We start from the raw sequence: 13,286 nt of genomic DNA on the forward strand, positions 1-13,286 counted from the left end.
GCTCCCTTTGCTCTGACTGCCTCATGGAGTGACCCACGGGGCTGCTCTTCCAAACAGGCACCAAAACCAAGAGCTATTTCCCTAGAGGTGGTTTTGTCATAGGATCATAGAATGGTGTGGGTTGGAAGGGACCTTAAGGTCATCTCGTTTATCAAATCTTCTCACTACACGTTCCTCCTGTCAGCCTGAGATGCTGCTCACACCTTTTGTCCTTGGTGACATCCAAAGGAGAAGCATCTCCCTTGGAATATTTTTTTTTAATGGCTGTAATTCACAAGATTAGGAACAATTGGAGAATTTAAATGCAGGTTTTATGAGCTAGTGGAAAGCACATATTGAGTGCTATTCTTCCACAGCATCAGGTGGCTTGACTAGCCCAGGGAATGAAGCTACATCAGCACTGGGAGAAGCCTGGGAGCCTGGAAGCAATTTCCAGGAAAGGCTCCCAGTAGCCACAAGAGCCAGATTTGTCTGTTTTAGCTCTACATCCAAGTACGTGACAAACTGGGTTTGAAGTTAGCTTGAGCTGAGCCCAACACAACCTAAGGAGCGACACCAAGGAAGTGATGCCATTAAATTCAGAATAGAATAGAACAGAATAGAATAAAATATTCTGAGCTGGAAGGGACCCAGAAGGACCATCAGTCCGACTCCTGGCCCTGCACAGACACCCCAACAATCCTACCCTGTGCCTGAGAGTGTTGTCCAAACACTCCTGGAGCTCTGGCAGCCTTGGGCCATGACCATTGCCTGGGGAGCCTGCTCAGTGCCCCAGCACCCTCTGGGGGAAGAACCTTTTCCTAATACCCAACCAAAACATCCCCTGACACAGCATGGGAGCATCAAGTTCCCATTAACACTCATCACCCTCCTACCAGCTTCCATGGCAAGACTAAAGACTAAAGAGGAGGAAGAGCTCACTCACCTTTGATTAAAACCCTTCACTTTCCAGAGGAAAAGGCTACAAAGAGGAGATCCCACCTTAGCTCTTTACAGGGAGCCAAATATTGTAAGAGAGAATCTGCAGTTATTATACCCAAGAAGAAAAATTAGGCCATTAAATCTGGAGGCCCAAACCCACGCCTCCAATTCACTGCTCGAGATGTTTATATTATTTTGCCTTTTTCCTTTAGAGAAATGCTTTGCTCAAGACTTTAAAGGAAAATCCCTCGGAAGAGAGTTGTTTGTGTTTTGGTGAGAAGAACCTGATTTCCCCCATGTTATATTAAATAATTCATCATCCTAAGTAATGTTTAAGTGAAAATATGACAAAAGCTGCTGTGCAATCCAGCATCTGGACTACCCGTGCGGCTCAGGAGAACGAGGCCTGCAGGCTGCCTGCATATTTTGGGATTTCTTTGGGTCTTTGTGAACTAAAATGCCTGAAAACGAAGCCAGGTGTCACTGTGCTGTCAAGGCAACACGATGCCTCACACATACACAGCGTGAAGGTCTGTGGTCAAGGTGGACAATGGGAAACTGGCTGGAAAATCCTCCCCAAACCAAGGGGTTACTACATCCATCAGGGAATTTATTAAAGCAGATGACTGTATCAGGGCTCACACTCCAGCCCACACTGATCACACATGCTGCAAACAACCCGGCTTCCTACAGCAACACCCCAAGGAGGGGCCATCTCGAGTGTAGCTGATGGACTGGGATGTATCCTACCTTATGTGAGCTGTGTGACCCTTCAGAGCCCAGGAAGGCTGAGCCCAGGTTGGTTGTTACACCTCATGCTCGGTTCTGCACCCACAACCCCTAGCTCAAGAAACCAAGCAGAACATGGAGGTGGGAGGAGCAGAATAAGCCCAGAACCACTCCCTGGGAATAAGAGCAGCAACAGCTCCAGCTGGGAGCTGCAGTTGGAGACCTACTGAACGTCTGAGAATTCTGTTACCACAGAAAATCCAAACTCTCAACGCCAACAAAACAGTACAATGAGAAAGGAGAAAATGGGGAATTCAGCTTCTCTGTGGCAGCTCATCCAGACCATGATGCCTTCCTGAGGGTTCTGCCCTGCCTGTCCTTCGTGCTCTGCAACACTCACACTATGAACTGGACGCTCTGAGAAGGACATATGGATGTTCTTGGGACACACATCCCTATCGCAACCACACGCTCCGTGGGCAGAGGGCACCTGGGAACAGGCTGCCAACAGCACAACTCTCAGTCTGCTCCACTGTCCATGTGCTATGAGTAAAAGCACCCCAAAAAATGTGGTAGTCAGGGAGTCTGACCAGGCTGGATCATCAACTTTAACCTGTGTTAGCCCATTTCAAACTGGACTCTGGCTGGCTCACGATCCCGAGGAATTCCACTGGTTGATACCTTATTTCAACAACGTGTTGCTTTGACAAAATTCTCCTCAAATCATAATCTCTAAATTAAGCAGAAATTGTCCGTGCCATGACCAAGAATCAGCCCCAGCCATCTATAGTGCCATGTGGCTTCTGCTTCTCCAGTGCCAGAGGAGTTGGGAGAGGAGCCAAGCGATGCACCTGATTGCGAAGGGCCTGTTGCGATGGTCGGTCCCGGTGGATGTGGCTGTCTCTTGTCACTGCAGACGTCCCAGAATCTACATGGACAGATCCCACGGGAGTAGGCTGGAAAACAAGGTGTTGGTCAGGGTGAGGACTCTCACATGTGGAAACCCACCTTGTCAAGCTGGTAGGAAGCAGAAAAACATCAAAACACTGCCCAAAGGAACCAAGGAGAATTACAGCCAGGGCTATAAATTCTCTGTGATTTACAGACATGAGATTTGATGGTGGACACCAGCACCACGTGTCTCTTATAAAAATTAATTAAGAAGATACAGTTAGGTGCCTGTTTCAGTGTCAGATCACACCTAGTGCGTCTCACACAGAATTATTACGACTGAAAATATACAGACTTGTTTTCCTCATCCCATCGTCTCACCACTTGTAAAAATCACGCTTGCATAGAAACAGGACGTGTTAAAATTAAAGCTTCATCTGCTCTCTTCTCACCAAAGTCATAATCCCTGCTCCCAACATCGAGATCTCCATGGCAACCACCGCAGTTGTCAGCAATAGCACACTTGTCTTACAAGGTGCTCTTTATCAATTGCCTTTGTAATTAAAGAAAAATGAAGAGAAAATCTTGATTCACAAAGGGAATGATTTCTTAGGAACTCTGCTAAGCACGGTAAGCATTGGGAATGCTAAATATAGTTGTGACAGTAAAGCACTGGCAGTGGTACCAAGTTTAGCACTGATGGCATTTGATCTGGCACCAGTGACAATTCATTTACAGATGTCATTACTGGTTTTTGGGGTGGGTCGTGAGCAGAATGACCCAAAACAAAGAGCTTTAGATTCTTCTGCCATATTTCCCCATAACACATCCTTTGCCCAAGGTCTTTCTGAGTTTAACTGGCTTTTGATGATAAAGGTGATGCAACGAGATCAGGGTCATGGTCCACATGGAGTCATGGAACTGCTAAATGGAGGTTGGTTACTCCCACATTTCCTTGCCATGTGCTGTACAGAGCTGGTTTGGCCACTGAGTGTCCTCCAAGATATTCTGAGTTCAGGAGAAAAAGTTTAGATTAGATATTTGGGAGAAATTCCTTCCTGTGAGGGTGGCAAGGTTGCCCAGAGAAGCTGTGTCTGCCCTTGGATCCCTGTCAGTGTCCAAGGCCAGGTTGGACGGGGCTTGAAGCACCCTGGTCTAGTGGAAGGTGTCCCTGTCCGTGGCAGGGGGTTGGAACAAAGTGGGCTTTAAGATCCCTTCCAACCCAAACCATTCTGGGATTCTGCTATTCACTGAACATCCATCAGAGCCATGCCTGGAGCTCCCAGACCTTTCCAATGGGCACATGACCATTATAGGGGGTTTCTACAATTCTCCTGCTTTGAGATGGATTTTAGACTCTGGTCTCCAATCCTGTGCTAGACTAGAGGGAATTCAGTCTCATCGTGTTCATTGTCACAAGTGGGAAAATGAGGCTTGAATGTTCAGAGAGGTGGGATGGGGCCTCTGTCCCTCAGGAAAACTTCCAGGCACTGCAAGAACCCCCTGAACACAATGTCAGGACATCTCACTGTGTTGAGAGATGAAAGATTTGATCCTAAACTCACTGGCATTAATTGGGATTACTGGGAACAAAAAGGTGGGGAAGCAGCACCTGGAAGGCAAGGCATGGGATTTTGCAGGGACAACTCACAATTGGCCTGCCGACCCAGTCGTAGGCGTAGTCAAAGGTGTAGCCTTTCTTTTCAAACAGCTCTGTGAAGATGGTCCGTAGGTAATCGTAGTCTGGTCTCTCAAAGAAGTCTAATCGCCGGACATAGCGGAGGTACGTGGCCATCTCCTCTGCCAGAAAAGGGGAAAAAGCAGCAGCTTTTATCCAGAATCTTCCAAAGGAGTTGTTAGAAACCAATGTCTGGGCTGCCAGCGCTGCCTCTGGCTTTTCCCCTACAAGTCATGGTTTTTAGTAACGTTGAAAACAATTCAAACACTTCTCAAGCAAAGATGGAAGTCCCACCCCTGCTCAAATCTCACTTCCACACCTTGATTTATTCTGTACATTTGTATAAAAATAAACAGAGTGAGAAATAAACTCCCTGAACCTGATGACAGGCTGCTCACAGGCACTTAGAATGCTGCTGCCTGGAGGAGCTGGGGCTGCCCCATCCCTGAAAGTGTCCAAGGCCAGGTTGGATGGGGCTTGGAGCAATCTGGGACAGTGGAAGGTGTCCCTGTCCATGGCAGGGGGTGGGACTGGATGAGCTTTAAGGTCCCTTCCAACCCAAACAAGTCTGGGATTCTGTGATGCCATGTTTCTATAAAACAGCCACAGACATTCATCTGGGAAAGGAAAGCAGGAGATATTGGTGGGTTCCCGAGGCATCCCAGAGCTCCAGCAGCAACCAGGGTCTGTTTGCCCAGAGCAAGGCAGTGCCCAACCTCATGACACCTCTGAATATTCAAAATTAGACTAGAGGGGGAGGGTCCAAGGTTAATTTACCTGAAGAGGGTTAATTTACAGACCAGGGTTTGGTGTTAAGCTAATGAGTTGCTTTCCTGCAGCTGGGTCGCAGTTTGCATGCACAGAATATTGAGCCCTAGGAACTCATGTCCTGCCCCTTCCTGGCTCTCCCTTGGCTCATGGCCTTGCCTTCAGCTGACAAAAATAAGAACAGAACTTCTCATTGACACTTAACTCTGTCTGTGGCTTGCGACTTCCATGGAGGTAAAAGAGGGGAAAAAAAAGGAGAAGAAAGAATCCCCTCTTTTAAGTACCTCCAGAAGGTGGAGAACAACTGGTTTCAGGCAAGGAAGTAACAGAACTCAGTTCTCTCATCTCCCATCAGCCCAGACCTGAAAGAGCTGTGAGGAGGAGTACTGGGAAAAAGATGAGAACAGCCAACCTGAAGCCATTCTGCTTGGAATCAGGTGGATTTTGGAAGCACACATCTGGGGAATTACAGTGACTTGAGTGAACAACGAGCCCGTTCCAGGCTTGCTGCTGTTGTTGCACAACAGTTCTTACAGGAATGAGATTAATTGTGGGTGCTCTCCCTGGTGTCAGGACTTCAGAAACCTCCCCAAAACCTCCCAGGGCCACTCTGTGGCCAAGGGACCTTGGGGAAGGCTCTAACTCTGAACCCTGCTCTCCCAGCTCCAGGGTGTGTTTAACTGGAGATCAAGGTGTTGGGCTTGGCTAGAAGCACGTCCTTAGTAACACTCTCCTTAAAACTGCTCCCAGAAGGTGGAATTCATGGCCAGACACACCATCCCATCTTCCAAGCTGGCCACCTACGCCTGCAACACCTGTAAAACCTTCCATTTGGAAAAGAATTATCTCGGTTGTTACAACACTGTCATTTGGGAGAGGGAAAATAATGAGGAGCTCTTTTGGAAGGAAGCCAAGAAGCACAGCAGGCACACGAGGCCCTTGAGCACTGTCCAGTCTCCTTCATGAAAAGAGGTTTGTTCGTTTTAAGACCTCAGGCCCTGTTAATTTATAGCAGCAGCTCCAGTTGTTTGCCAGCTGGAGGAACGACATGATGGATACACGTCATCCAAATCCTTCCTGCCAGAGGAGTGCAGGCCCATCCTGTTTAACAAGGTATGGCCACCTCCAGCTGCACTCACACGCTCCCACCAGGGCTTTACCTGGAAAGTTCTCACAGAGAACTTCAACTGGAGTGTTTCTCTTTGTGTCCCCAATCTTCTGATACCTCTCTTTTAAGGTGTCAGCCTGCAGCGCACAAAGACAAAACAGTTGTGGAGAAAGAGTTCAACCATGTAAGAAAGGACATGCTGTATGGGAAGAAAAACAAGGTATTTACTGCCCATTCTGGTTGCCATCAGGAGATGTTACTTGTAACTGAACTGCATCCTGGCCTACACCAGTAGGAACATTTCACAGGCTATTGGCAGGGAACATCCAAGGATGTTCAAAACATCTTCATCAATGAAAGGCATGACCCTTATTAGTGTCTTACAAGGCTCATTTCTCACAGCCCAGTCCTGAGGACTGTGCAGGGAAGGTTTAATGGGAGAAGGAAATAAAGGTGCATGAACTGTGATGGCACATCAGGACCTCCCCAGGCTTAGGGCCGTCAAGCTGCCTTCACAAACAACTGCAAAACAAACCCATTACACAGCAGTTTGGGTCTTCCTCTGTGCAACAGGATGTCACCACATTGATACTGACTCTACATCTGTCACACTTCTCCCAAATCCCAGGCTGCTCCCACACAGCCTCTCCTTTCACCCCCAAACCATCATCACTCAGCACTGGTTTAATATCTGCTCAACAAGGAAATGAAACCATTTGCAGTTGGATTTCCCACCTAAATCACCCTGAGGCAGAGAACTCTGCTGCAGTTGGCACCCTAAAAGTGGGGTTTCTTGCCTCTATTTCAAAATATGCCAATTAGACCTGGCAGCAGCACAATTAGCACTGTAAGATATTCTCTGCAGACACAGCCCTGACAATACAGACCAGAAGTGTAAGCTGAGGAAACCTAGAAGAGCAAAGATGCCACATTCTAAATCCAGCTGGGGAGTCTGTGTTTGCCCTGGACTCAGAAAGGAGTCAACTAATTCTATAGGAGTCAACTAATTCTTATGAAGTTCAGCACTGAACTGAGGAACTTTAGTAGAGCCTTGTATAAACTTGGAATTATTTTAGAAAAATTTACAGGATTAATTTAAAGCAGATGAGTTCAACTAAGCCAGAAAGGAAACATGTACTAGAAAAACACACAGAGAGGCGTGGACATAAAATCAGAGAGTCAGATTTCTTTCACAATCCCTTTCATGCTTGAAAAGCCCTTCTTTGCTTTTATGAGCTGTTGCCAACATTTCTGGCATGTGCCTGATGAGGCTGAGCTGAGACTAACTCTGGATAGGTGGTGACAAACAGCTGAACAAGGTCTATGCCCCCAGCTGGGTCTATAACCCACTGACCATTGCAGAGCTCTGAACCCAAAGCCTCGACTCCTTTTTCCAACAGGAGCTCTTGTCTCCCCTGATAAACCTAACCTGATCACATTCAGTCCCTTCACTCCCTGCAATTCCAAAGCTGAACACAGTAGCTTAATCATCAGGGAGGTGATGGAGAAGTGAAGATGCAGCTTCCAACAGCTCTGGAGCCAGCAAATGACTTACTCCTGGTTAGCTCAGCTGATGGATGTTGGCGGCAGTTGCTAACTCAATTACTTGCAGCTCTCCACATTGTACACAGCATCTCATAAACTCCCCAGCACTGAGCGTCCAGTGCGTCTGGAGGGAAGCCAAGCCCAAGACTTGTGCCAGAAAACCAGTTTTTCAAGCTGAAGTCCATCTGTGCATCTAAACCCATCAAACTGCTCCCATTATAAACACAGATCACAGATGCAGCTGGGGGATTGTGTGCTGTAACTTGAATTTCATAAACAACCACTGTGTCCCAGTCATTCTCCAGCTTGGGGCAGCTTCCAATCACAGCTCTCTCATTGTTTCTGTCTCTCTGTTCAACCTTCTCTCCAAAATTCTACCAATTCCGCAACTTGAAGTGCCAGGTAATGTATTTCTATCTTAAAATCTTCCCTGTAGCTAAACTTAATGCCTTGGTGTTAGGCTTCAAGGACACAAAGGAGAGGACAGTGTTTCTGACTGGATTTTGCCAATGTTTCCCCAGCGGATTCTCCTTTGGGTAGAGACTAGCCAAAGTTTTAAAGGACAAAACCTAAAGCTCAAACCTACCTTCAATCCTTGCCAGGGCAGGCTGCCTCGGAGGAAATACATGAACATATGGCCAAGGGCTTCCAAGTCGTCTCGACGACTTTGCTCTAGAAGAGAAGAGATGACAAATTATTGCTGCAGAGGCAGAAATGGCTCTGAGATCTCAGCAGCAGCCACACCTGTATCTGAGATAAAGGTACCACAGGGACGTCCACTCGCTGTCTGCAGCTCAGATCTTGTGCAAAACCACCTAGAAGCTGTTTCAGAAAGTCAGAAAATGTGTAAAATCAGCCAGAAGCCATGAGATAACATGGGAGCTGCACGACACACAGCTCAACCTGAGGTAGAACGGACAACTCTTAACTGCAGAGGAATAAAGCAGTGCCCCAATTCTTCCCTGACCTGCCAGTGTCAATGGTGCCATCTGGTGCTGGATCGTTTCCTCTGGACTAAATGGGAACAGGGGGTACTCACGACCAGCTGCAGGGATCTCCCCTTGCACAGTGCCAACCCCTTCCCAATTGCCCCTGCTGCTCATCAGAGCAGATCAAAAATAGCTCCTTCCAGCGCTGCCGTGGGACACTTGCTGCTGTTGCCATGCAGATGTTATAATGATAAATGAAGGGGGGAAAAGGGGCATGGAGCCAAAGGAAAAAGTATCCTTAAAACAAGCTGCCAAAATGTATCCAAAACCCCAGAGGAGGATAGGAAAGAACAAAAGATGTGCCAGCATTGCTGGGCTGGGCTGAGCTGTATCCTTGGGTTCACTGAGCTCATGGACTCATGTGGTGCAACCTCCTCTCCTGTGAACCCCACCTGCTCCAAACAATGTCCTCCACGATCTGGAGCAGATCCAGCCCACGACACTGCGGCCACTTAACCTGCAGGAGATGCTGGGAGTGGGAACACTGGGGACATGGGAACTGAAACAACAGTTCCTGAAGTTATCCTGATAAAAAGGGGGAAAAAAGAGGATGCCCTGGGTCATTTAGAGCAGTGATGCAGATGGACTTCCAGGAAGATGGCTGAGTGCACTTGTCTCTCAGAAAAACTGCAGTCAGACCCCCGAGTCTGAAATGTGAAAGCTTGGGCTGGTCTCATCAGCTCCTCACAATCCCTCTGGGCAGAGACAGCCCCCTCAAATACACCCCCAGAACTGATTTGGACCCTTCCTCTGCATGAGCCATGGCAGGAGCTGACATCCTGTGGGAAACAGGTCCTCAGGAAGGCACACGGTGCACCTCAACCACAAACACATCTTCCCTCCGCATCGCCCGCACCAGCAGCTTCCCAGCCCCACTGCGCCCTCCTGTTCCTCCAGCCCTGCCTGACTCTTCACTTTCCAAAATTAGAAGCTAGGCTCATCCCTCCTGACTCCCCAAAGAGAGTGAGCTCTCCAAGTGGGAGCCAACATGCCGGGAGGCCTCCCAGAGAATATTCCATTATCTCACTGCTTGTACGGATTTAAGAGAATATAAACATTTAATACGGTTTTTTTTGCCTTTCAGCCACAGAAATGTAATCTTCTGTTAGGAAAGAAAGCAGCGAGGAGAGGAGATGAAAGCCAGGATTAAAGTTATTTAAATCATTCATTTTCTCCAACCAATTACTAGGTCAGGGAACATCCAACTCTAACACCTGGAACTGCAAGGCATTGGGACAGTACTGTGCTATAAAAATCTATTTGTCCATCATCCAGTGCAGCAATCACCGCCTGCCTGATTGTCTTTTATCAGTGCAGGGCTGCTCCCAGTTACTTAGTTCCTAATAAAAACTATAATTATGAGGCTTCTAACATTTCAGCTGGCTCGATTCCTCAAAAGAGGGGAGGAAAAAAAAGCCTCACAACTGTAAACAGCATTGGAAGGTTCACAAATAGCTCCAAGGGTGCGAGAGAGCTGTGAGCCAAGATGCTGTGGGAGGTCTGTAGGAATCAAACAGCAAGCTGGAACGTGTCCAGGGAAGGGAACGGAGCTGGGGAAGGGGCTGGAGCCCCAGGAGCAGCTGAAGGAACTGGGGAGGCTCAGACTGGAGAAAAGGAGGCTGAGGGGGCATCTTCTGGCTCTGCACAACTCCCTGACAGGAGGTGCAGCCAGGGAAGGTCGGGCTCTGCTCCCAGGGAATGGGGACAGGATGAGAGGAAACGGCCTCAAGTTGTGCCAGGGGAAGTTTAGGTTGGCTATCAGGGAAAATAATTCACTTGTCAAGGATTGAACAGGCTTCCCAGGGCAGTGGTGGAGCTGCCACGCCTGGAAGTGCTCGAAAGGTGTGTGAATGTGGCACGTGGGGACACGGTTTAGTGGTGAACATGGCAGTGCTCGTCAGTTGTTGGACTCAGTGACCTTGGAGAGCTTTTCCAGCCTAAAGGACTCCCCCCCTGCAGACAGACCTTTGCCAAGGTGTGTGTTGATGGACATGTATCTCGCCGTTCCAGTGAGGCTCTTGTGCTCCCTGTAGGGAATGTGTTTTTTGGTTTCCGGGTCAATGTACTCCTTGGCCAATCCAAAGTCTATGATGTGAATGACGTGCTCCTTCTTATTGCCCTGCCGGCCAATGAGGAAGTTCTCCGGCTTCACGTCGCGGTAGATGAGGTTCTTCGAGTGCACGTACTCCATCCGAGAGATCTGCAAAACGACCAGGGAAACGTTATTTGTGAGCAGGGCTCCGGCTCCCAGCAGAGCTGCAAGAGGGATTTGTCATCCCCTCCTTTCCAAGGCCATCGTGCCGTGCTCCCTGCTTTATTCCCACGGAAATGGCAAAGGCTGCTTCTGAGGCGTTACCGCTGGGATGCAGCTCTTGGCAGGATGCCACGGGGAGCTGCAGCAGCCTTTTTGTATTGATTTTAAACATACTAAACTGCTTACCAAGAGCTCTTCCCTTGCCCACCGCCTTCCCCTGTTGCTCTGTGTCTTACCACCTTCCTCCCTCGACCCATATGTTGTCTTAGACACGCCAGATTCTTCATGGAGGGGGATTTTTGGGCAGGCAGAATCTTTACGATCTTCAAAGCTGACTAAAATAACAATTAATCTCATTGCTGTCAACTAGGAATAGCTGGAATACTTCTCAGCTTTTGACTAATGTTTTTCTGGAAGTTTGACTGAAAGGGAAGGTGAAAGGGCGGGAATCCCACTCTGAGGTGATGGAGGGCCTCTAACAACACACCTTATTCAGAAGTTCATTGAAATTGCTTTTGAAACTGAACATCTGATACTGCAGATGATGTCTGAACAGGCTGTCAAGCGGTTCTCCTTTGGGTCCCAAACTTAAGAGATGATTCCAACTGGAAATAATTCTCAATTTCACTTCATTTATTACCTTTAATTGCCTTTTTAGGTTTCAAATGAACACACATGAAACCCCCATTTATGGCTGTCCTGGTCGCAGCTGCCCTACATGCCAGAGGGCACAGTGGCTTTGTTAAACAAGATGCTTCTTTGTAAAGGCCACTGGGATTGACCAGGGTATTTGTGGGCTGGCAATGCTACGAAACCTCTGCAAAGCTCCACCAACTCCTGGTTTTGCACTAACGAGCCTCAGTCCCCAGAGGTCACTGCCACACCGCTGCGAGGGACAGCGCAGTGCCAGAACACCTGGGGACATCCAGGGTGAGGGCCACCAGCTGGTCACCCCCGCTGGGTGAATCCTGGTGGGAAAGCTCTGCAGGCTGGAGTTCTGGGTCACTGAGCCAGCTCTCCCCCAGCCAAGCAGCAGGGACACCCTGTCAGCCCTTCCAACCCCCCTGCTCACTCTGTTGGGCTGACAGATCCTGACTGCTCCTTCATTTCTCACCGAACCCAGACACATTCCCAGCTGGCAAACTCAGAGCACTCTTTCTCTTTACAGATCTTGGACCCACACCTGGCTTTAGAAGTCCATATGCATGTGATCCTCCATCCCACTCCCTTACCATGCACCCGATTCTAAAGGAAAATCTGCAGCATTTCCACCTCTCAGAAAGAAGTAGCAGGCAGGAGGGGCAGCCCTCCTTATAAAATAAACAGCTGTTCAGGGAGGGCAGCAGACAGGAAAAAATTGGCTGCAGGTGAATCAGGCTTAAAAAATAGAGCTTGCTCAAAGACTCTTCAAAGAAGGGAACAGCACGTGCTGCCGCTCCCTCCCCTCGACGCAGTGATTGATTCCAATGTGCCGAGAAAATGGGTTTCACGGCTAACAGCCATTATTTCCAATCAATTACAGGCTGGTGCAGAGCAGAGCAGATGCTCTTCAGTCATTCTTCACACTTTGAATCACCTACAGGACACAGCAGCAGGTTGGGAGACAAAAAGCTACGTTGGGAGGCAATTCAAATGAAGATGCAACCCTTGAAAGTGGAACAAAGAGCTTCCTTGCCTCTCCACACATAACAAGCTTCCAAGCAGAGCCTGACTGGCTCATTTGATTTGTTCCTGCTACCAGAGCAGCTCAGTTGTTGAAATCCCAACAGCAATTAGAGAACCTGAAAAGAGCCCATTTTTTTCTTCTTTAAAAACTCTCGGCAAATTGCAGCAAGCAGGACAACAACCTGGACAGCTGAGGTGTCAGATGAGCCAATACAATATCCTCCAGCAGCACTCAAGGGTACTTGTTTTCCTGCCTTTTTTCCTCCCACCTGCTTTTTTTGCTTCCACCACACACAGCTGCTGTGGGGTCTTTCATATTCCTTCTTTATTTCCACCTGCCTGGACGCTTCATGCTGAAGAGCTTTGCTCAGCCATGGCAGCCGAAAGACGCTCCCCGAAAGATGTTTCCTGGAGTAGCTTTATTTACCCTGACAAGACACTCTCGCTGCTCGTGGTTGCTGTGATGTGGAGTGTCTGTGCTGCATCTCCCTTCCAGACTCTGCCTGAGCACACACAAGCAGCAGTGCTGCAGCACAACCTCGGCATCAAACCCCTCTTCATAGTGGTTGAAGGAGAGGGGAAGTGGAATTCCCACTCCAGAAATGTGCTGGATGCAGAGGTGCAGTGCCCACTCCTTTGGGTTTGAACTACAGGCTCAAACATTCTGAATTCATTCTTTTATGGGCAGAGAAACCACTCAAGGAACTGGGACTAACTTGGAATTGCTCTAACACTGGA

The 13,286-nt window shown here is 48.4% G+C and overlaps 1 protein-coding gene across 4 annotated transcripts in view; it reads right to left on the reverse strand.

Moving 5' to 3' along the window:
- Positions 1 to 13,286, reverse strand: part of CSNK1G1 (casein kinase 1 gamma 1) — a 104,676-nt gene that overhangs the window by 14,320 nt on the left and 77,070 nt on the right. For all 4 annotated transcript variants that reach the window (XM_082290512.1, XM_082290510.1, XM_082290511.1 and 1 more), the window contains exons 7-11: positions 10,595 to 10,829; positions 8,227 to 8,312; positions 6,148 to 6,232; positions 4,193 to 4,341; positions 2,502 to 2,606 (exon numbers count right to left, since the gene is read on the reverse strand). In XM_082290512.1, the coding sequence (XP_082146638.1) occupies positions 2,502 to 2,606; positions 4,193 to 4,341; positions 6,148 to 6,232; positions 8,227 to 8,312; positions 10,595 to 10,829 (660 nt within the window). The remainder of the gene's footprint in view (positions 1 to 2,501; positions 2,607 to 4,192; positions 4,342 to 6,147; positions 6,233 to 8,226; positions 8,313 to 10,594; positions 10,830 to 13,286) is intronic.

Source organism: Coloeus monedula (assembly GCF_965178545.1).
Source record: "Coloeus monedula genome assembly, chromosome: 14".
In the NCBI taxonomy this organism is placed as follows: Eukaryota; Metazoa; Chordata; class Aves; order Passeriformes; family Corvidae; genus Coloeus; species Coloeus monedula.